Below are 22,824 nucleotides of genomic sequence, written 5' to 3' on the forward strand. Positions count from 1 at the left end.
GGTAGGACAGCAAATTAGTACAACCAACCTGGAAAGCAGTATGGAGATTCCTTCAAAGACTAGGAATGGAACCACCATATGACCAAGGTATCCTACTCCTTGGTATTCATCTAAAAGAACTAAAATAGGCATACCATAGTCATATAGAAATGCAAATGTTTATAGAAGTGCATTTCACAACAGTGAAGTTACAAAACCAGCTCAGGTGTTCATCAACAGGTGAATAGATAAAGAAAACATGGTATATATCTACACAATGGAGTTTTACTCATCCATAAAGAAGGAAATTATGGCATCTGCTGGTAAATGGATGGAACTAGAGAACATCATGCTAAGTGAAATAAGCCAGACTCAAAGTGAGGAGTCAATTTTTTTTTTTCATATGGAAAAGCTAGAGCAATTAAGGAGGGTTAGATGCCATGAAAATAGAGAGGAGATTAGAGGAGAAGAGAAAGGAGATTAAAGGGGAGGGAAGAGGGATGGGAGGAATAGTGGAGTAAAATATATGTACAAATTATCCTATGTACATATATGAATATCCCACAATGAATTCCACCTTTATTTATATCTATAAAGCACCAGTTAAAAAAATAAACAGAAGTAAGACCTGTAGAGTAGAGGAAGGGGAACAGGAAGAGGTAGGAAAAGAAAGAAAAAAGGAAGTACTGGGGACTGAAATGGAACAAATTATGTTCATGCCTGAATGGTTATGTCTTTGACAAACCCCACTATAATGTATAACTAAATGTACTAATCAAACATCTTAAAATTCTGTGATTTTTTAGTACACATAAGCAATATGAAAAAAGTGATTTAGAAAATAGAAAACTGAATGTAAATTCACCTATATCATTAATTAACAGGTAACTAGGATTCTACTTTAAGAATCAAATGGCAGGGCTGGGGATGTGGCTCAAGCGGTGGCGCACTTGCCTGGCATGCGTGCGGCCCGGGCTCGATCCTCAGCACCACATACAAACAAAGATGTCATGTCCGCCGAAGACTGAAAAATAAATATTTTTTAAAAAAAAATTCTCTCTCTCTCTCTCTCACTCTCTCTTTAAAAAAAAAAAAAGAATCAAATGGCAAATAGCTATGTAACACATATCCATGAGTTAGAAATTATCATTCTGCCCACAAAACACACCAGTCATATAAACCCTTGTCTATACAATATTCAAGATGATGATGATAATAATTAGACTGAAGCTGACTTAATTATTCTGTGTCAGGTAGTATGCTAAACCTTTCCATAGAAATTATTCATGTAATGTTCACATCAAATCCATGATGGAGATAAACTCATGAATTCATATACATATAAAGAAATTAGTGTCTGAGGTTCTTCAAAGAGTAAGAAGAACCAGGAAGATATCTAGCAGGCTGACTCCTGAAACTGGCCCTTAATCAGTATCTTTCTGAAGTACTTTTCCCACATCTCTTAATTCTTTTTTCTGGAATACTCTCTCTTTGCTTATTCATTTTCCAAAAGCCTGTTCAAGCTATTTAGACTTTTTGTTTTAGTGACAGTGCTTTCTTTTTCTACTGCATCTTTCTAACAAAACAAAACAAAACACTATAATTTATGCAAGTACATACTGTTTTATCATTCTTCCTAAGTCCCCAATTTAAGTACAGGGGCCAAAACTCAACTCTGAAAAATCCAAATAGCTGACTGCTCAGCACTGATAGTGCTTAGGTTAAACTAAAGTCTAAGGTAAAATAATTAATTAAGATATGGAAGGGGGTTTTGTTCTTTAATGCTCTGTAAAGCACTGATTCTAATTCAATCAATCAGATGGCAAGGGGGAAATACATACATTATTAACAAAAGGACAATGTACTCCCCTGACAAAATAATTCTGAAGAAGTAAAAATATGCTTCCAAGTGAAATGAAATCCTAGAGATACTGCAGGTTAGGATGTGCACCCCAAAAGAGCATTATAGGTGAGATGGTTCCCAAATTTAGGATGCACAGGACAGTTGTGAAATTCCTGGTAGAGCAGAAGTATGCTTCAGTTTATAGGTCTACTATTAAATGTTAGGTAGCACTTAGACATGAACAGTGGATCAAGAATACTTGGTACAGAACAAACTGGTTAATCAATAGCCCTGCTTCAGTGGTACCACGAGGTCTGACAAGATGGCTATTTTAGGACCCTTGCCTTAGCTCTTACATCACTGGAGGAAGATAGATGAATTCAGGGGGTGGAAACCAAAGGGCAAGAGTAGGTTTGCTCAAAAGAGTCTAATTGTTAAAGAAGATCCTACACAAACAATACAGACCAGAGTCACAGACCAGAAAAATAGGATGATTAATACTGGAGCCCACTGACCATAAATTCTGTAAAACCAGTTCCAATTAGGATTTGTCACCCAGATGAAGATGACCAAGAGTTGCTCATAGGTTGTTGGTTAATGTAGTTTGTCAATCCAGAGCCGAGAGGTGATACTTGGGCAATCTCTCTCCTACTTCAATAAAATCTGGGGCACAATGAAGTGAGTAGTCTGCTCTCCTCTCAGAGAGGACCCACTCTCTCCCTGAAGGGTGCTTCCCCCCACTTCTTTCTCTTCTAATAAACTTCATTATGCTTGTACTAAGTCTAAAGCCTCTCAGGTGAAGATATAGAGTGAGAAAACAACATAATCTCCATGAGATCAGATCTTAGTTATCATTAAGCATCCAAAGTATGATTTATAAGACCTAATAAGACAGTTCTTTTTTTCTTCCTGGCACAGAGATGTAATTCATAAGAGTTGATCATTAGGTAGAGTCAAAATAATAGTTCAGAAAATAAAATTTTCAAATAAGTTTCATACATTTTGGTGAAACCTGCAAACATCACTGATAGGTCAATTACATACATGGTTTAATAGTGTTAAGTATATTCATGTTATTGTGCAGTCAATCTCCATAACTGTTTGTTCTCGTAAAACTGAAACTTTCCATTAAACATTCCCCATTTTGTTCTCCCCAAGCTTCAAGCAACCATCATTCTACTTTCTGTTTTTATGAATTTGACTATGTTAGATATCTCATATAAGTGGACCATATAGTATTTGTCTTTTCATTATGACTATCCTGTTTCATTTAGCATAATATCCTCAAGATTCATTTATGTTATAATACATGTCAGAATTTCCTTCCTTTTCCTTCCTGTAAAGGAAGGAAATTCTCAAAAAGGCTGAATAATATTCCACTCTACACGCATACTGTCTTTTGCTTATGCGTTTATCTATCAATGTACATTTAGGCTGTTTTCACCTGTTGATTATTGTGAATATTGCTGCTATGAACGTGGGTATGCAACTCTCTCAAGATTCTGCTCCCAATTCTTTTGGATATATATCCAAACATGGGATTCCACGATCACAGGGTTCTTTTATTTTTAATTTTTTTGAGGAACTATAATAATGTTTTCCATAGGAACTATACCATTTTACATCCTTATTAACAGCACACAGGAACTTCTAATTTCTCTACCTATTTACAAATGTTTGTTATTTTGTTGTTTTGCTTTTATAGTAGCCCTCTTAATCGGTGTAAGGGGTAACTGTGATTTTTATTTGCATTGTGACCTTGAGCATTTCCCTGTCTTTTTCCTGGGAATGGAGACTGAACTCAGGGGTGATCTACCACTGAGCTACATCAATAACCCTTTTTATATTTTGAGATATGGGAGAGGAGTCCCTAAGTTGCAGAAGTTGGTCTTAAACTTGGAAACTTGCAATTCTTCTGCTCCAGCTTCCTGAGTTGCTGGGATCACAACTGTGCACTATCATGCCCAGCAACTTTGAGTATTTTGTTAGTTTACTGGCCATTTATTTATCATCTTGGGAAATATGTCTATTCTATTTAAGTCCTTGGTCTATTTTAAAACTGGGTTTTGTTGTTATTATTGAGTTGTAGGAGTTCTTTATGTATGAGCATTAGCCTCAGGTCTTTTCACTGTTGTGTCCTTTCATGCACAAAATTAAGTTTGCTATGTTCTATTTGCCTATTTTTGCTTTCACTGTCACATCCAAGAGATCATCACCGAGCTCAATGGCATGAAAATCTTAAATGAGTTTTATAGTTTTAGGTCTTATGTTTAATTCTTTAAACATTTAGAGTTAATTTTTATATATAGTATAAGAGTCTAATTTCAATCTTTTGCATGTGGATATCCTGTTTTCCCATTGCTTTTGTTTGAAGAACTGTTCATTCCCTGTTGGGTGGACATGCACCCTTGTTGACGACCATTTGACTACACACATTCAAGCTTATTTAGGAGTTCTCCTATTTCATTGATCTATCACACTGTTTAGATCATGGTAACTTTGTAATATGTTTTTATAGTCATTTATTAATAGTTTACCTTTATTCCTTCTGTTTACATCTCAACTTATCTGGCTAATACCTACTCAGCATTCAGGCCTCAGATTTTATCTACTTGAGAAATCTTATCTGGTCAGATATATACCTCCTTCCTATGAATGTCCATTACATACTCTACTTCTTCTGTCCTAGAAGTTACTTTGTTTTATTGCAATTTAATTGTGATTCTCAGGGGTCATAATTCCTGTGACAGAAAGGCTTAATCTATTATTAAAGCTTCCACATCCCTTGCCCCTTGAAAAGTGCTTGAATAATACTGAATAATCAATAAATTACAAAAATTGAATGATGAAACAGAACATGCTCAGCTGGTAAAAAAGGATAAATAAAATTTAAGCACTGATTTTGAAAATGTTCAAGATACACAAACTAAAAAAAGCAAGATGCAAGATAGTGCTTATAATATGCTCTCATTTATATAAAAGAGGAAATATACATTAATTTGCATATGCATGATCTGTCTCTAAAAAGAATATACAAGAATAATGAATCTCATTACCTTCTGAGGGATAGGTAATAACTGGGTAGATGAAGGCAAGGTAGAAGCAGCCTTTTCACTAAATACTTTGAATACTTTTAAAGTCACATGAATTATTCCCTACTTATGGTAATAAGTTTAAAATTTAGATGAGTGAATGAATGATATACCTAAAGAACATGAAGTAGTAGCTATGCAATTTATGACATTTCCTCTGTTCACCACATACTAACTGAAAATTAAGATCTATATCTTAAGTGCTGAACTCAGAAACTAGGTTCATGGAGTCCATATGACATAGAAGATAGTTTGCCCCAGAATGGGTGACGCAAGAAACTTCGAAGTGGAAGCTGCAATGTCTTTTACTTTGATTTTATTAGTATTCTACTTATTCAGACAGGCCAGCAGTAATTTTGTGTGGGAAAGAACTGCACAAGGGTGTGAATATCAGAAGTGAGGATCAATAGAAGCCAGTGTATGAATGTGACTAAATAATAAGCAGTACATATTTCTCAACATGCAATATCTATACTACTCATTGTGAATTTGAAAAGAATATTCAAAAGATATTGAACTGAGACTTCCCACCAAGCAAGGTGCTGTGGAAGTAGATTCTCCAATCCTAAACAAACGTTCAGATGCCCGCAGCTCTGGCCAATGTCAGACTGCAACCTCATAAAAACCTAAGCCAGAACTTCACAGTCAAATAACTCCCTCTTCCCTTCTGACAAACTGTGAAATAATTGTTTGAAATCACTACAATCTGAGATAACTTGTCACACAGCAATACATGAAAAAGTTTATTCTCAAATAATACTTTCCTTTGAAAAACTTCTATAACTTAAAAAGACACTGTATAAACAGTAGTTATCAGATTTTATAAAATTGAAATCATCAAGTTATAGAACCAGGTAGGCTTGGAGCATAGTGCTTTGAAGACAGCCTTGCAGTAAAATGTTAGATGCTGTAAAAATGATTATGTTGCTGGAACCCCTCTTTCATATCCAGAGGTAAACTCCTAAATGGTGGTAACACTGTATATAATATGCATGTAATTTAAATATACATATTTTTTTACAAAAGTGACCAGAGATGAATTTAAAGTAAGTACTACATTTTACATTTTACTTTTTTTGTTAGGAAGAGAAAAACTTCTTTTCAGGAAATTTGAAAATTGAGACACAAAATGTTAAGACATGTCAATGTATGGAAAAGTCACTGTGCCAGTTAGATCATATAAAAACAAACAAAAAACATAATCAGTGGTCTGGGATGGCATTTGTGGTATATAAAAAACTCTAGAACATGTATTTGGAAAATTGAATGAGAATAACATATTCTAAGGATTTCAGATAGCTGATATTTTATAGCACCTTTTCATAAAAAAAAGCAACTGAAAAATGTAGGGCCATTTTACCTGTATAATTCAAAGGACTAAGACTGCTATGCTTTCATTCTTTTTCTGATTAGTCAGTTGTCACTCCTTAATAATGACATTTTCTCTGCATTGCTGCTAGACTTCTACTTTATTTTACAGTAAAAAACAATAAACAAACTACTTAGTTGGGGAGGACTCTTTTATGCAATGAACAGTATGGATTCTAAATAGCTCTTTTTAACTTTCAGTTAGAAGTTGTACCCAGAACCTCAGATCAACAGCAATCTAATTTCTTGTTGAGTAGCAAACCATTGTGTGTACTGATAAACTTATTATCATCACTCAGTTTTATTTTTCTTTAAAACAGTAATACCCAACTAATGGTTTACTTAACTGAGCTCCTTGTGATGAACTCAAAATAACAGTAAACTTTAGGCTCAAAATCTCTGTATATTCCTGCAAATAATAATAACAACTTGAAACATAAGATGTATTATATACAATGGAAGTTCAGGAAACTTATATTCCTGCCTAATTACATGAAATTCCTTCTATGAGAGCGGAAAATTTGTCATTATCTCTGAAGAAAAAACACTAAAGATGTCTCTGGCAGGATGAAGTATGAAAACAAGGCTATATAAAACTTACATGACCAGAGACTGAAGTAAAGGAGATAGGAGATTCCTTTTATTACCTTTATCTACTCACATAGGAGCTTTGCCAGATAAATATATTAATATTCCATCACTCCTAAATCAATAGTTATCATTTCATCTAATAAAAGATTCCAAGTGATTCTGACTTATTCTTTTAGATTAGGTTTTATATATAAAATGCACCTTAATAACAATAAAGTGCTAGGGTTGCATTTACACAAGTAACATCACTAACATTAAGGGCATTTTTTTTGTACTGGGTATTGAACTCAGGGGCACTTAACCACTTAGCCATATCCCCAGCCCAATTTTGTATTTTATTTAAAAACAGTTTTTATATGCTCTCAATGAATTGCTTACCACCTCACCTTTGCTGAGACTGACTTTGAACTCATGATCCTCCTGTCTCAGTCTCCTGAGCCTCTGGAATTACAGGCGTGCACCACCACACCCAGCATTAAGGACAATTTTGAAAGAGTAAACACTTCTCATTCAATATTAAGTTTTCAACTTTGTACTGTATTTTAATAATAAGTTAATTATAATACTTTTTTGGGGGTACCAGGGATTGAACTCAAGGGTACTTGACCGCTGAACCACATCCCCAGCCCTATTTTGTATTTTTTTAGAGACAAGGTCTCACTGAGTTGCTTAGTGCCTTGCTTTTGCTAAAGCTGGCAACTCCTCCTGCCTCAGCTTCCTGAGCCACTATAGTACACTTTTAAATTTACAATAACACTTTATTTCTGGATTCTGGATTGCACAGGTAGAATTCCAAGGAATTTTCAAAACCTCATTATCTCAAACTTTGGGCCACCAAAAAGATGGAAGATGATTCCATGGAATAAGAGGACTGTGCTAAGTGATACTCAAGTGAGAAAGTTACTCCCTCTTCATTCTTGTTCAATTCCTCTAACTGAATTAAGAAGAAAGTCAAAAGTTTGGTGCTAGGATATTATCAACACCATTGAAATTCTGGCTAGACTCCCTTTTAAAAATGAACAGAGTCTCAGGCTTAGAGCCTTTAGAGAGCAATAGTTTCCAGCTAGAAACTAACAATGTTTTGTTTTCATTATTTTTACCAATGTATCTAACCTTCTGTTTATGGCAAATGCTACCTGCTTTTAATTCATAGTTATTTCAAGTTTCTTTTAAAGATAATTTTCATAATCACATTGATGTAAGGAAATGGTATATAGGAAGTATGCAAATATGGTTAAAATCTGGAAGATGATATAACAATGACTTAAGCTTCAGAAATAATTATTCTTTTGGATAACAAGTGCTTTCTAAATGTATGTCATTGTTTTAGCTATTGTGAAGGACAGAGAAGAATACTTAAAATATATATAAGAAAGTCAGAAGAGGAGGAAATTATTTCAAAATAAGGTAATTAATATATCCACAGAAAAGGTGGCATTTTTAGCTAGGACTTGAAAGACAGCTATAATTTAGATATGGTAAGAATTTTAAGAAAGCAAAATATAACAGTATAGGCATGATTGTTGGCACATTCCAAATCCTGGTTCTGGTGGTGGCTACATGCTCATAGATTGAAATGTACCATAAAATGGGTGCATACTATTGTATGTAAGTTTATTCTCAATAAATGTGATACTATCTTTGATATAAACAATGAAATGTCACTGAGGTTTCAGGCTTAGAGAGCTTGGGAAGGAGGAGATAAATGCAATAAAGAGAAAAGGGAAATCACAACTTTGAATCAAAAACATTTATTTTCATATAACAATTCTCAATTAAAGCTATTAGCAATTAGCTTTATAATAGAAAAATATGTCTTATAGTTCTACATATTAGTTTTATTTCAAGGAGAGAACTTACTGGATTTAAGATTTATCTATTAAAATTAAATGTTATTCCCACCCCTCCCCTCAAACAAATCTATACATTGATAGCACTAACCCATAATAAAGTTAACAAAGAATAGACAGAGTATCTACATGGGTCATATACTAATGATACCTAATATAGTTTAGAAAAATAATTTAAGATTGTATTCAACACTTGTATACAGTTTATATGCAATTTAGAAATAACTGACTCATGGGGCTAGGGATATAGCTCAGAAGGTAGAGTGCTTGCCTCACATGCACAAAGCTGTGGGTTCAATCCCCAGCACCACAAAAAAAAAAAAAAAAAAAGGAAGGAAGGAAGGAATAACTGACTCACAATTTGTTTTAACCTTTGCTTTCTTTGATGGCCTAAACTCTTGAAATTATGTAGGTATTAAATACTAAGTTTTAAGAATTCATAGCTAGAAAGAGAAATCATCATGATAAAAGTAATGTCACTATCGTCATTATCAACAAGTCTACTTGTTGGCACCTTAAAAAGCCAATCTGAATAAAATCAATAAAACTATAAAAATCAAATTCAAAAAATGAATTACAGTTAAAGAAAAGCATCAATAGACCAAAAAAGAAGATACTCTTTTGCCATAAAATAAAGCATTAAGACTCACAAGAGACATTGTGCATACTTAATATTTTACCATGGAAAATATAATGATTTTGTTATAGCAATGAGTTGCAACTAGATCTTTATGCTCTACAAAGCTTAAATTGACAACAAAAAGGCATAATGCATGGAATTTTACAATTGATAGTGGATTCAGTTCAAGTATAATGATTTTCAAATTGGTTTTCTATGTAATTTATATTTTAAGAGATGTTAACATATCAGTCATGAGAAAACAGGCTTTCTGCCAAGGTAAATTTAGGAAATGCTATGATAACCTTCTCCTGGAGATTATATACATGTAAGTATAGCAGTAAAAGTTTTTACGAGTCTGCCTTTATAAGCAAATCAAAATTAAATTTAATCCAGTAAGTTCCTAAATCATTTGTCATGGAAAATTCTTCAGGAGAAAGAACCCTAGTAATTCCTTTGTATCCTGTTCAGGGGAAACATCAGTTTGGAAAATTCTGGTCTTTCCAAATTCCCTTTAATATCAAAAACTGAGGCCTAGCATGTGCATGGCCATGGATTTGATTCCTAGCACATGCAAAACACACACACACACACACACACACACACACACACACACACACACACAGTCACACAAAGGAAAAAAAAAGAATGTCTACAATGGATTATAGTGATAAAAAGCATGAATTCCTGGGCTCTGTCCTAGCACTTCCCACCCTCACCTTAAAAAAAAAAACAAGAAACAAAACCAACCCACAAACCCACAAAAACTAAGGCCTAGGGAAATCACACCTGGTTGACAGTATAATGAAGAACTTGAAGCTCATCTCTTCATCTTCAGACAGAGATCTTTCCACTTCAGCTACAAAATGGGACTCCTGTGACTGCATTGTCAATGTTAATTGATAGCATTAAATTTACATCTTATATTTTATTATCATGTTTTCTGATTTGTGTATTAACCAAGGTGTTTTTAATTCTTTCTTCAAAAGATTGGGTCCCTGGGTTGGGATTAGAGCTCAGTGGAAGAGTGCTTGCCTAGAATGTGTGAGGCACTGGGTTTGATTCTCAGCACCACATAAAACAAAATAAAGGTCCATCAACAAATAAAAAAACTTTAAAAATATTTTTAAAAATTGGGTCCCTAATAATGAAGTCTGCCTGGGGATTAATTAATGTTTAGAAATTCTGAGGAGTGATTAGGCTTGTCTGAAAGCAATCACTAAAATAAGGCACTTGGACTACCTGTGGTTGTATTTGACAAAACTTTTGTGTTGGCCATGAAGCAATGACTTAGTACATAAAATGCTGACATGTTATTCATAGAAGGCTATATTAATATTTACAAATAAAATTAAAATATAAGAATTTATGTCTGCATTATCAAAAGCCAACAACATCAAAACAAATTTCTTTCCTCAGTAGTTCAAGGCTTATGTTTTCTATATTTTGTGGTAAACCAAAATGTTTTCCATTGTTTTAACTACAGTCTCTAAATCAGGCTTTTTCAATCTTTATCTTTAACTCCATAGAACTCTAAGATAATGTAAGATTAATCAAAACACTACTCACTTAGCTAGAGAGAGAGAGAGAGAGAGAGAGAGAGAGAGAGAGAGAGAGAGAGAGAGAACACACTTGTGAGCCATTCGGGCCCCCTCAGGGTGGAAGAATGGAGGAAAAGGAACAAGTAACTATTGTTATGATGCAACTTCAAAAGACTTTGGAAATCAAAGGTGAATAATTGTTAACAACTTCCGTATGTCTATTCCGGCTTCCTCTTAATAAACTTCTGTACTCCTTTCTATAACCCTTTACTTGGGACCATTGACCATAACTGACATTCGTCCTCCCTACTCAAAAAGAACCCACCAGACCAAGCAGACGACACGATGCCTTGACTCCACCAACAAAGAGGCTACTCCGCGCGCCTTTACAGCACAGGTGGGACCTCTTCCCCAGCCTTGCGCACTGCTTGACCCCAGCGCCAAGGCTTGGATCAGGTCACCCGACGCCCTGGCCTCGCCTCTAGTCACCCCTGCCCTGGGCCACCCTCGCGCCTCCATCTGGCCCTGGCCCTTGGGTCCCTGCGCAGCTCCCGAATCCCCGGAAACCAGAGGGCGGCTGGCGGCGTCGCGGCTCCAAGAGGGACCGCGGCTACATCCCCGACGCCACAGCAGGCAGACACCGCGGGGCATCCCTGTGGCTCCAGAACGAGCTGGGCCGAGGAGGCTGCTCGGGACAGGCAGCTAGCCAGCCTCGCGACCGCGCTGGGGGCGGGGACGCTGTTACCTGCCGTGGGCTCGGCCGCTCCCCGCCGGCGCCGCTCTCCTGGCAACCGCGACAGCCACACGAAGGCCCAGAGCCGAAGGGCCTAGTGACAGCTCCCAGTGTGCACTGCGCGCGCCCACGCCGGCGTCGACGTTGACGGCCCTCGATCCCGCCCCCGTTCACTCCGTGCCAGCTGACGCTAGTTGGTGCTACAGCGCCCTCCAGTGTATATTAATGAGAAGCGGTTACGAGGAGTGGACCAGGAAAGGGGTTTAGCAGGCATTTTTGACTCACCTGGAAAAGTCCCAATTTGATGGAGAATTTGAAGGGCTTATAGGAATCGAAAACAGATTTTAATTTTTATTTAAATATAAGTAGATGTACAATTTTTGTTCTTTAATAATTTAAAGAGTTATCAATATTTTTTATGAATAATTTAAGGTCCCAAGATGGCCAGTGTGAAGTTAGGAGACAAATATTGATGTCATTGGGTACCGAGTATAAAGCCCTTTCCATCATGTCAAATTACGTCAAGGCGGATTTCACCGTTCCGCCCACACTATAGGGGAGAGAACAAAAGAAAGTTTTTACAAATGTGTGATTCTTTAAATAAAATATAACGATCTCTTTTAAAATTTTAATTTGTTATATATGACAGCAAGTTGCATTATAACTCATATTACACATACAGAGCAAAATTTTTCATATTTCTTGTTGTACATACGTAGCACCATTCGTGTCTTCATACATGTTTTAGTGTAATGATGTCTATCTCATTCCACCATCTTTCCTACCCCCATGCCCCTTCCCTATCCCTCCCCTTCCTTTGCCCTATCTTTAGTTCATCTAATCTTCCATGCCCTCCCCACCCTTAAATCAGAGAAAACATTGGGCATTTGGTTTTTTGGGATTGGCAAACTTCACTTAGCATTATGTTCTCCAATTCCATCCATTTACCTGCAAATTCCATGATTTTATTCTCTTTTAATGCTGAATAATATTGCATTGTGTACATATACCACAGTTTCTTTATCCATTCATCTATTGAAGGGCCTCTAGGTTGGTTCCATAGTTTAGCTATTGTGAATTGTGCTGCTATAAACATTGATGTTGCTGTGTCCCTATAGTATGTTGCTTTTAAATCCTTTGGGTATAGACCAAGGAGTAGGATAGCTGGGTCAACTGGTGGTTTTGTTACAGCTGTTGACTGGTGAAGAGTCCTTGCTTCCCCAATATTGAAGAATAACACCAGAGAAGCACACTGAGGCAAGGTCAGAGTGGAAACTTGAAGTTTATTAAAGGATAGCAGAAAAGACTTCTCCCGGAGGAAGAAGGGGACCCAAGAGATGGAATCTGTGGAAGTGCGGTTGTTTCCCTTTTTTATAGTTCTTTCAGTGATGGAATGTAGGTGGGAAGGCCCGAGGGTGGGGCCCAGGTGAGCCAAAGAAGTAATCTGGTCAGGAAGGACTTCTGAGTCAACATCTTCAAGTTTGCTGGGGGCTGTTTATTAACACTTCTTTGGAATGGGCTCTGGACCTTGGACTTTTCCCGGACTTCATTAACATTCCAAGAGTTGTTCAACTTTTCCCAGAATTCATTCTAAACATGGCTTCCATTTTGGATCTTACTCTATATTAGACCCGATTTACCTAACTTTAAATCTGGCTTCAGTTTTATTCCCAGTTTTCCAAGGGATCTCCATATTGTTTTCCATATTGGCTGCACCAATTTGCATTCCCACCAATAATGTATGAATGTGCCTTTTCCCCCACATCCTCGCCAACACTTATTGTTGTTTGTATTATTAATAGCTGCCATTCTGACTGGAGTGAGATGAAATCTTAGAGTAATTTTGATTTGCATTTCTCTAACTCGCTAGAGATGTTGAACATTTTTTCATATATTTGTTGATCGAATGTATATCTTCTTTTGAAAAGTGTTCAGTTCCTTGGCCCATTTATTGATTGGGTTATTTGTGGGTTTGGAGTTTGTGTTCTTTATATATCTAGAGATTAGTGCTCTATCTCATATGCATATGTTAAAAATTTGTTCCTGGCGCTGGAGTTATGGCTCAGTGGTAGAGCGCTCCCCTAGCATGGGTGAGGCCCTGGGTTTGATCCTCAATACCACATAAAAATAAAATAAAGGTATTGTATCCAACTATAACTAAAACAAAATATTTAAAAACAAATTTGTTCCCAAATTGTAGTCTATTCACCTCATTGATTGTTTCTTTGGCTGGGAAGAAGCTTTTTAGTTTGAATCCATCCCATTTATTGATTCTTGATATTAATTCTTGTGCTATAGGAGTCTTATTAAGGAAGTCAGGGCCTAATCTCACATGATGGAAATTTGGGCCTAGTTTTCTTCTATCAGGCCCAGAGTCTCTGGTTTAATTCCTAGTCTTGATCCACTTTGAGTTGAGTTTTGTGAATGGTGAGAGATAGGGCTTTAATTTCATTTTATTGCATATGGATATCCAATATTCCCAGCACTATTTGTTGAATATAACACTCTTTTAAACTAATAAAACATTAATTGTTAAGAACATGCTGTTCTAAAAAATATGCTGTTTTAAGAATGTTATCTATTTTGATATGTCAGTATTTATGACAGCCTTGGGGGTTAATGATGGAATAGTATATCAAGTGATCATCATCCATTAAATAGATGAAATAGTTGAAAATGAATAGAAAAGTTTATTTTTTTTTACTAAATTTTACCAAGTTAATTTATTTTTACCAAGTTCCATGCATGATTTCAAATTATTCTGACGGAACAAGAATTTGTGCAGCAAATACCATAAAGTTTAAAACTCCAAAAACTGATTTTAGAAAAATTATCTTAATCCAGTATCTTTATAGATTTTAAGGATTTTTTTTAAATTGATATGCTTCAAGTTTGGTGTGTAGTAATTATGACTTTGAAATGATAAAATGAAGCATCAATAAACAGAATTTTTTATACAAACCATCATTTTTTTCTTTTAAAATAAGTGTTCTTTGTTTTTAAAGAAGTCCTTTTGTAATTCTACTGTGATCTTATATTTTTACATTTCTGCATTATAAGTATGTATATTATAGTAGATCCTTTAGCAAACTTTAAAAAATTATCTTGTAGAAATTCTGAGTTCTCTGAGTTAGTCTTTACTTTTGTAAAATAGTAGAAATGTGTTATCTGGAATTATTCCAGGTTATATGAATGATGGATCCTTTAATTTAAAATACTAGACTTGAATCACACTCTTTTATATAGGTAGCAGAAAACTTCCTTACATTTTGGAACTATTTGAATCTCGAAGCTATCCTGTTTAAACTGAGAAGCAATGCCAAGTTGATCTTTCACATTTTTGTTGTCTCAGAGGCTAACAAAAGACCCTATTTCTGATTGTCCCCTCCTAGGGACAGTGCCCACCTGATCACTTCCGTCCATTATCTCATGCCTATGCAAACTAGCTAGAGTGTGCCCCACGACCGTCGATTTTTATAATCTTTTTACAGGGAGGCTAACCAGGTAGGTGGTGCTTTTAGGAAGTGTAACCTGGCTCTGGCCATCAGTTTTCTCAGCAGGTTTTGAGAATGTGCGCCGGGGGTGGGGCCGCGACCTTAAGGCGGCGCACTCTCCGCCCGGCAGGCGGCGCTGTGGGCTGACAGAGGGCGCCAGCCGTGCGATCTGGTGCTGGAGCTGCCACTGTCGTCGCCTCCTCTATTTCAGCTGCACGTGCAACTGCTCCTGTCGCTGGTGGCCCGGGTTCGTCAGAACCCCCGGCTCAATCCAGGGCGGACCGGGTCCTGGCGATGGAAGCCAGTGCGGTGGAGACGCGTGTGTTCGTGGAGGTGCGCAGACGGCTGCAGAGCGCGCTGCTGATCGTGGGGTAAGGCCCGCCTGGGAGTGCTGATCCTGGGGTAAGACCCGGTTAGGCAGAGCCCAGCTCGCATTCTCCGCCTCCCTCAGAACCACGGATTTTGAGTTTCCTGTTTCTATCTGTTTGCGCGTCATGAGTACTCAAAGCGAAGCACCACTCCCTCCCCGCGACTGACAGCCGGCACATCTTTTGGGAGCATTTTAGAAGTTCGGGGTTTCAGCGCCACACCAGATCTGCTGAAGCAAAACTTAGACTTCTGACAATATTCCCCGGATTCAAATGCATGTTGAAGTTTGAGGAAGAGTGACGTAAAACACCATTGGCAGTATCAGGCCTTTCCAATAAAACCATAAAAAATGCCTGACTATCTTTATTCAGGATCATCCATGTAAAGATTAATTCCAATGTTGGGCTTCCTGTTTTGTAAATAACCTCGATTTGGGGATTTGGAGGTTGTTTGTTTTCTCTCCCCAAACCGCTCAATACAGAGGAACTGAGGGACACAATAAACCCATGTTCAGTGAATGCCTAAAAGGGATTGCAGACTTCTTATTGGAGCTCATTATCTTTTATTCGTATTCCAAGTTCCAATGAGAAGTCTGCAAACTTTTATTATTCACTATATTGACAAGAATTTCTTGGAAAAAAAAAAGTTCTCTTATTGTCAGCAATTTTAATGGTTTGTGGCCCTGTCGCCTACTTCCTTTTGACAGCTCTTTCAAATACAATAAGTGAGAAGATAAGATCCTGAAATTTTTTATTATATAGTGCCACAGCTAGATAGATGCTCAACTTTTCATCTTTTCTTTAAATCTGCCAAGATCTGGTGTGGAGGTTTTGGATTTGGGATGAGAACTGACTTCAAATCCTAGCTTCCTTGAAGATAGGTTAAATTAATCTGACTTTCTTCAATTTTAAAATGGGGGTATTAGTACTTCTGGATTTTTTCCCTTCTTTCTTTCAAAAATCATAAGTTCCCGCTGGAGTGTAGCTCAGTAGAGTACTTGGCTAGCATGCTGGAGGCCTGAGTTCAGTCCCTAGCAGTGCAAAAAAGATCTTTATTCTTGCTGAGTAGTTTTCCATCAAATGAATGGTCCACAAATCATTTATACATTCTATTGCTGGAAGTTTTGCTTGTTTCCAAGTTGAGTACTGTTGCCATAACATTGTTTTCGACTTTCGATGGATATATATTTTCTTTTTTTTTTTTAAGAGAGAGAGAGTGAGAGAGACAGAGAATTTTTTTAATATTTATTTTTTAGTTTTCAGTGGACACAACATCTTTATTTTATTTTTATGTGGTGCTGAGCATAGAACCCAGCGCCGCGTGCATGAGCCACATCCCCAGCCCCATATATTTTCATTTTCCATGAGTCAATACCTTATAGTGAAATTGCTGAGTCATATGATAGATGTGTGCACTTCTTTGTGAGAGACTTCTGAACAGTTCTCCAAAGTGATTATACCAGTTTACACACTCACCAGAGGGGAGCTTCAATTTTCTTCACATTCTTGCCTGCATTTAGTATCATCAGTCTTTGGTTTGAACCATTCTAGTGGGTATAAAGTAGCATCTCATGGTTTTAATTTGCATTTCTCAGATGACTAATAACATTGAGCTCCTTTTCATATGCTTTTTGGCAATTCAAACATTTCCTTTTACAAATATCCTCTAGTTTTCTTGCATAATTACATGTACTTTACTTGTTGAGTGTCTCTGATCTGAAATTCTGTTTGGAATTGTCTAATATCTGAAACTTTTCCATTTTAGTTGATTTTGAATGTTTGAATTAGGCATGATCAACATGTGGTATTTTTTTTTCTTTTTTTAAACAAAAGGTAAATTTATTGAAAGTGAAAGTGAAAGTAACATTCAAGTAAACTAGAGCTGAATGTGCCCAACTTCAGGGAATGGCTCAAGGCTAACTTGGTATCTTTTGATAAACAGAAAAATTAATTTTAATGAAGTCTAGTTTATCACTTTTTTATATAACATTTTTGGGTTTTGGTACTGGGCATTGAACCCAGGGGTGTTTTGCCTGTGAGCTACAGTCCTTTTTTATTTTTTTATTTTGGGATAGGATCTCATTAAGTTGTTGAGGCTGCCCTTTGAAGGTGTGATCCTCCTGCTTCAGCCTCCTGAGTTGCTGGGATTATATATGTACACCACTGTGTCTGGCTTCACTAGTATTTTGTAATAAAAAAAGTTTGTAGAGAGTTTTTTCTTAAGTTTTTTTTTTTTTTTTTTTTAATTGCTATTATTAGAGATGTGGTTACACTGTGTTGCCCAGACTGCCCTTGAATTCCAGGCCCAAGTGATCCTCTTGCCTTAGCTTCCCAAGTAGCTGAGACTATAGACTGGTGAGCCACTATGTCTGGCCTACTTTTTAGAAGTTCTATAGTTTTACCTTTTGTGTTTTGATCTATGGATGATGAATTCATTTTTTTTATTTGCAGTGAGTTGGATAGGAGTGTTTATTTTCTTCTAAATGAATATATCTTCTGTAGAATGGAATGGTGTTATGTCACCATTAGTCAAAGAGACCATTATTTCTGTCATTGAAGTAATTTAGTATCTTTATCAGAAATTAATTTACTATACTATTTGCAGAGTATGTCTTTTCATACCCTTTTCCTTTTTTTTTTTTTTGTACCAAGGATTAAACACTGAGCCACATCCTCAGCCCTTTTTATTTTTTATTTTGAGACAGGGCCTCACTAAGTTTCTTAGGGTTGCTGAGGCTGGCATCAAACTTGCAATCCTTCTGTCTCAGCCTCCTGAGCTGATGTGTGCCACCATGCCTTACTACCTTTTTACTTTTAACCTGTCTTTATATATACATATATATATTTTTTAATTTTTTCAACTGGTTTTCAAAATAGCTGGGTGTTTTTTTCAAATCCATTTTGACAATCTCTGCATTTTAATTAGAATTCCCTGAACATTTATTGCTAATGTATATATTGATATGATTGAGTATATTCTCATTCCTAATCTTTTTAAAAATTAATTAATTTATTTTAATTAGGTATATATGACAGCAGAATGCATTTTGATTCATTCGTACACAACTACAGCACAATTTTTCACTTCTCTGGTTGTACACGATGTAGCGTCGCACCATGTGTACAGTCATACATGTACCTAGGGTAATGATGTCCATCACATTCCATCTTTCCTGCCTCCTCCCCTTTGCCCTATCAAAGATCCTCCATTTTTCCCATGTCCCCCCATTATGGATCAGTATCCTCTTATAAGAGAGAACATTTGGCCTTTGGTTTTTTGGGATTGGCTTACTTTGCTTACCGTAATATTCTCCAATTCTATCCATTTACCTGAAAATGTCATAATTTTATTCTCTTTTAATGCTGAGTAATATTCCACAGTGTATATACACCATAGTTTCCTTATCCATTCATCTATTGAAAGGCATCTAGATTGCTTCCACAGTTTAGCTATTGTGAATTGAGCTGCTATTTACATTAATGTGGCTGCTTTACTATAGTATGTTGATTTTAAGTCCTTTGGGTATAGATCAAGGAGTGGGATAGCTGCATCAAATAGTGGTTTTGTTACAAGTTTTCTAAGGAATCTCCATACTGCTTTCCAAATAGGCTACACCAATTTGTAATCCCACCACTAATGTATGAGTGAACCTTTTCCCCCACATCCTCACCAACACTTATTGTTGCTTGTATTCTTGATAACTGCCATTCTGACTGGAGTGAGATCAAATCTTAGAGTAGTTTTGATTTGCATTTCTCTAATTACTAGAGGTGTTGAACATTTTTTCATATATTTGTTGATTGAATGTGTATATTCTTTTGAGAAGTATCTGTTTAGCTCCTTAGCACATTTATTGATTAGGGTTTTTTTTTTTTTTTTTTTTTGGTGTTTTTTGAGTACTTTATCCTGGAGATTAGTGCTCTAACTGATGTGCAAGTGGCAAAGATTTTCTCCCTAAATGTAGGCTTTCTCTTTACCTTATTGATTGTTTCTTTTGCTGAGAAGAAGCTTTTTAGTTTGAGTCCATCCTATTTATTAATTCTTGATTTTATTTCTTGCGCTTTAGGAGTCTTGTTAAGGAAGTTGGGGCCTAAGCTGACGTGATGAAGATTTGGGCCTGCTTTTTCCTCTATTAGACACAGAGTCTCTGGACTCATTCCTAGGTCCTTAATCCACTTTGAGTTGAGTTTTGCGCGTGGTGAGAGATAGGGGTCTATTTTCATTTTGCTGCATATGGATTTCTTAGAGGTAAATAAGAACTCCCATACAACTTATCAAAATCTCTGAGACACTATGAAGGCAGTGCTAAGGCAAAAGTTTATTGCTTTAAGCTCATTCATTGAAAAAGGAAAAAGTCAACAAATAAATGACCTGACATTACATCTCAAAGCTCTGGAAAAAGAAGAACATACCAACCCCCAAAGTGAAAGGGTAAAGTTTCTAAGCTGGAAAGCTTGAATGTAAAAGATTAAGTTCCTCTGTTACACCCAGAACCTGGAATTCCTGAGATAGTTAAAACAACGCCCTACTGGCCATTTAGCCTAGGGCCCTGTGCAGTTTGTCACAGGGCCCGAACTAATCAGTTTGAATGTGTAACCCGCTTACGAATGACCAATCACCCCTGCCCGAGCTGTTCCCACCAATGAATTTGCCAATCACATCTCAGAGTTGTTGTTCAATTTCCCCGCGCCTCATGATGATTTGTTCTGATGTATGCAAAGCCCACCGCCCTCTCCAAAAAGTGTACTTAAGCTCTGCTTGACCTTTGCTCTGGGCTCTGGGCTGCTCTCCCTCCTTGAGTGAGCACAGAGTCCCAGCGCGCTGGAATGGATCCCCAATAAATCCCCTTTTGCCAATTGCATGGAGTAAGTCTCTTGTGTGGTCTCTCCCTCCGATGATCCGCTGGACTCCCCTTACAAAAGTAGTAAAAGATAGAAAATAATTAAAATCAGGGCAGAAATCAATGAAATTGAAACAAAAGACACAATTCAAAAAATTGACAAAACAAAAAGCTGGTTCTCTGAAAAAATAAATAAAATTGACAAACACTTAGCTACCCTGATGAAAAGAAGGAGGGAGAAAACTCAAATTACTAAAATTTGTGGTAAAAAAAAGGAAATACCATGACAGACACTGTTGAAATACAGAAGACAATTAAAAACTATTTTGAAAATCTATTCGCCAGTAAAATAGAAAATCTCAAAGACACTGGCAAGTTTCTGGAAGCATATGATCAACCAAAACTGAGTCAAGAGAACATACACAATTTAAACAGATCAATTTCTAGCAAGGAAATAGAAGACCCCATCAAAAGACTACCAACCAAGAAAAGCCCAGGACCAGAGGGATTCACCGCTCAGTTCTACCAGACCTTATTCCTAATCTTAAAAGAACAAATGCCTCTACCATTTCATCATTAAGTATGGTGAAATAGATTTTTGGTAGATCCTATTGGTAGATTGCATATTTTTCTATTCATTGCTTACTAGGGGTTTGATCAAGACCAGATATTGTATTTTTCTCTAACAGTTTTTTGTATATATTGAGATAATAATCCCACCTTTTAATCTTTACTTCTGTGTAATTACATTAATAAAATCCAGGTTAAACCATTTTGGCATTCTTGGGATAAACTTTGACCATTTTTTTTTCTAGTTGTAGTTGGGCATTTATTTATTTTTATGCAGTGCTGAGGATCCAACCCAGTGCCTCTACTGCTGAGCCACAACTCCAGCTCCCATTCATTTTTAATCTATAGATATTTATTGAGTTCCTACTCTGGTGCCCAAACTCAAATGCAAAGTGCTAGGGATATAGCTATACAGTAGCAACAGCAAAAACAAAAATAATGGTTTTCATCAAGTTTACAGTTTGATAATGGCTCTTGGAGAGAGGTGGGCAGAAAATTACAAATTAAATAAAATATAGACTATTATTGCGTAGGGAAAATACTTGGAAAAAATACAGTAGAAAAAGAGATAAGGAGAAAAAAAATTACACCTTTTATTTCAAATGAGAAAGTAACATTTGAGTAATGAACTGAAAGGGCAGAGGCATGGAACTACGAGATACCTGGTGGGAGACTGTTGAAAGGTGCCCAGTTCAGAGAGATGTGGGTGGAGTGGGAAGGCATCTAAAGAAGGGTCTTATTTTAATGAGCAGGCAAATGTTTAACAACCTAGGAAAACAAAACAAGAAAGTAAACAAAGATCTTGATTTGCAGCATTTGTTGATTCCTGTGGTGTAAATGCTTTCACCAGGATTGACCTTCAGCCTACCAAAGTAAGGTCATCTGATTTGCAGAATTCCAGGAATTCTAACTACGTGGACTCCAGGGCTTGTAGGAGCTGAGTCTGTCTTATCACTGTGTCTTACCGAACACAGAAAGGACTTGTACTCTTAGTGAAGTTATTTGATCATTTTAAACAAGGTGTGACAACTGAAAGTATCTAAGAGAACAATAATAATGCCTCAAATATAAAGAAATTGTGTGGTCAATGTCACAAAATTAGAGTCTCTGATTACAGTATTTTCTTAAAGAAACACTCTGCAACCTGCAAAATTGGGAAATATGGTTTTATTTATATATTGGCATTGGGGATTGAACCCAGGGACATTTTAAACCTGAACTACATCCCCAGTCCTTTTTTTTCTTTTTTTAAATTGAGACAGGTCTTGCTAAGTTGCTGAGACCGATCATGAACTTGAATCCTCCTGCCTTAGCCTGGGTCAAGGATTAGATGTGCCCCTATGCTCAGCTGGGAAGTATGTTACTACCATTTTATACTCAGGTCCCCATTTATGTTTTGCCAATTTTCCATGAAATATATCTAATAGCAAAGGAATCCAGGTCAGAATGATGTATTGCATTTTCTTGGCATGATTCAGTCTGTTTCAGAGAGTTACTCATTATCCTTGACTTTCATATCTTGACACTTTTGATAATTATAGCACACTTGTTTTATAGAATATCCCTCCATTTGAGTTTGTCTATTTTCTCAAGGTTAGATTCTGGTTATGCATCTTTGGCAGGTGTATTCCAGAGTGATTTCTGTGTTCTTATCATCAAAATCAGATGGCGCATGATTCTGATTTGTTCTATTATTGGTTATGCCAACTTGGAGCACCTATGCAAGGCGGTGTGTGCCAGGTGTCTCCCTCTAAGGTTACTTTTTTCCTTTTGTAATCAGAAAGTATTAATTGGATAGATACAAGACTATGTTAATACTCTGTTCCTCATCAGATTTTAATTTTACTCATTTATTTACATCAATAAGAATACATATACCTGTTTTCTTCAGTGGGTTGCTTCTTTGCTTAAATTACAGCAGATGTGACTATAAGG

The 22,824-nt window shown here is 36.5% G+C and overlaps 2 protein-coding genes across 17 annotated transcripts in view; one reads left to right on the forward strand and one right to left on the reverse strand.

Annotated features, from left to right (window-relative positions):
• The window catches only part of Dop1a (DOP1 leucine zipper like protein A), a 105,022-nt gene extending 93,275 nt beyond the window's left edge, over positions 1-11,747 (reverse strand). For all 10 annotated transcript variants that reach the window (XM_078019671.1, XM_078019668.1, XM_078019672.1 and 7 more), the window contains exon 1: positions 11,629-11,747. The gene's annotated coding sequence lies outside the window, so the exon portion shown is untranslated. The remainder of the gene's footprint in view (positions 1-11,628) is intronic.
• A 3,504-nt stretch (positions 11,748-15,251) lies between these two features.
• The window catches only part of Ube3d (ubiquitin protein ligase E3D), a 144,313-nt gene continuing 136,740 nt past the window's right edge, over positions 15,252-22,824 (forward strand). For all 7 annotated transcript variants that reach the window (XR_013425022.1, XR_013425023.1, XM_078019685.1 and 4 more), the window contains exon 1: positions 15,252-15,481. Coding sequence is in view for 5 of the 7 variants with exons in the window: in XM_078019685.1 (XP_077875811.1) it covers positions 15,405-15,481 (77 nt within the window). In the remaining 2 variants the exon portion in view is untranslated. The remainder of the gene's footprint in view (positions 15,482-22,824) is intronic.

This window comes from Ictidomys tridecemlineatus, chromosome 8 (assembly GCF_052094955.1).
Source record: "Ictidomys tridecemlineatus isolate mIctTri1 chromosome 8, mIctTri1.hap1, whole genome shotgun sequence".
NCBI lineage: Eukaryota > Metazoa > Chordata > Mammalia > Rodentia > Sciuridae > Ictidomys > Ictidomys tridecemlineatus.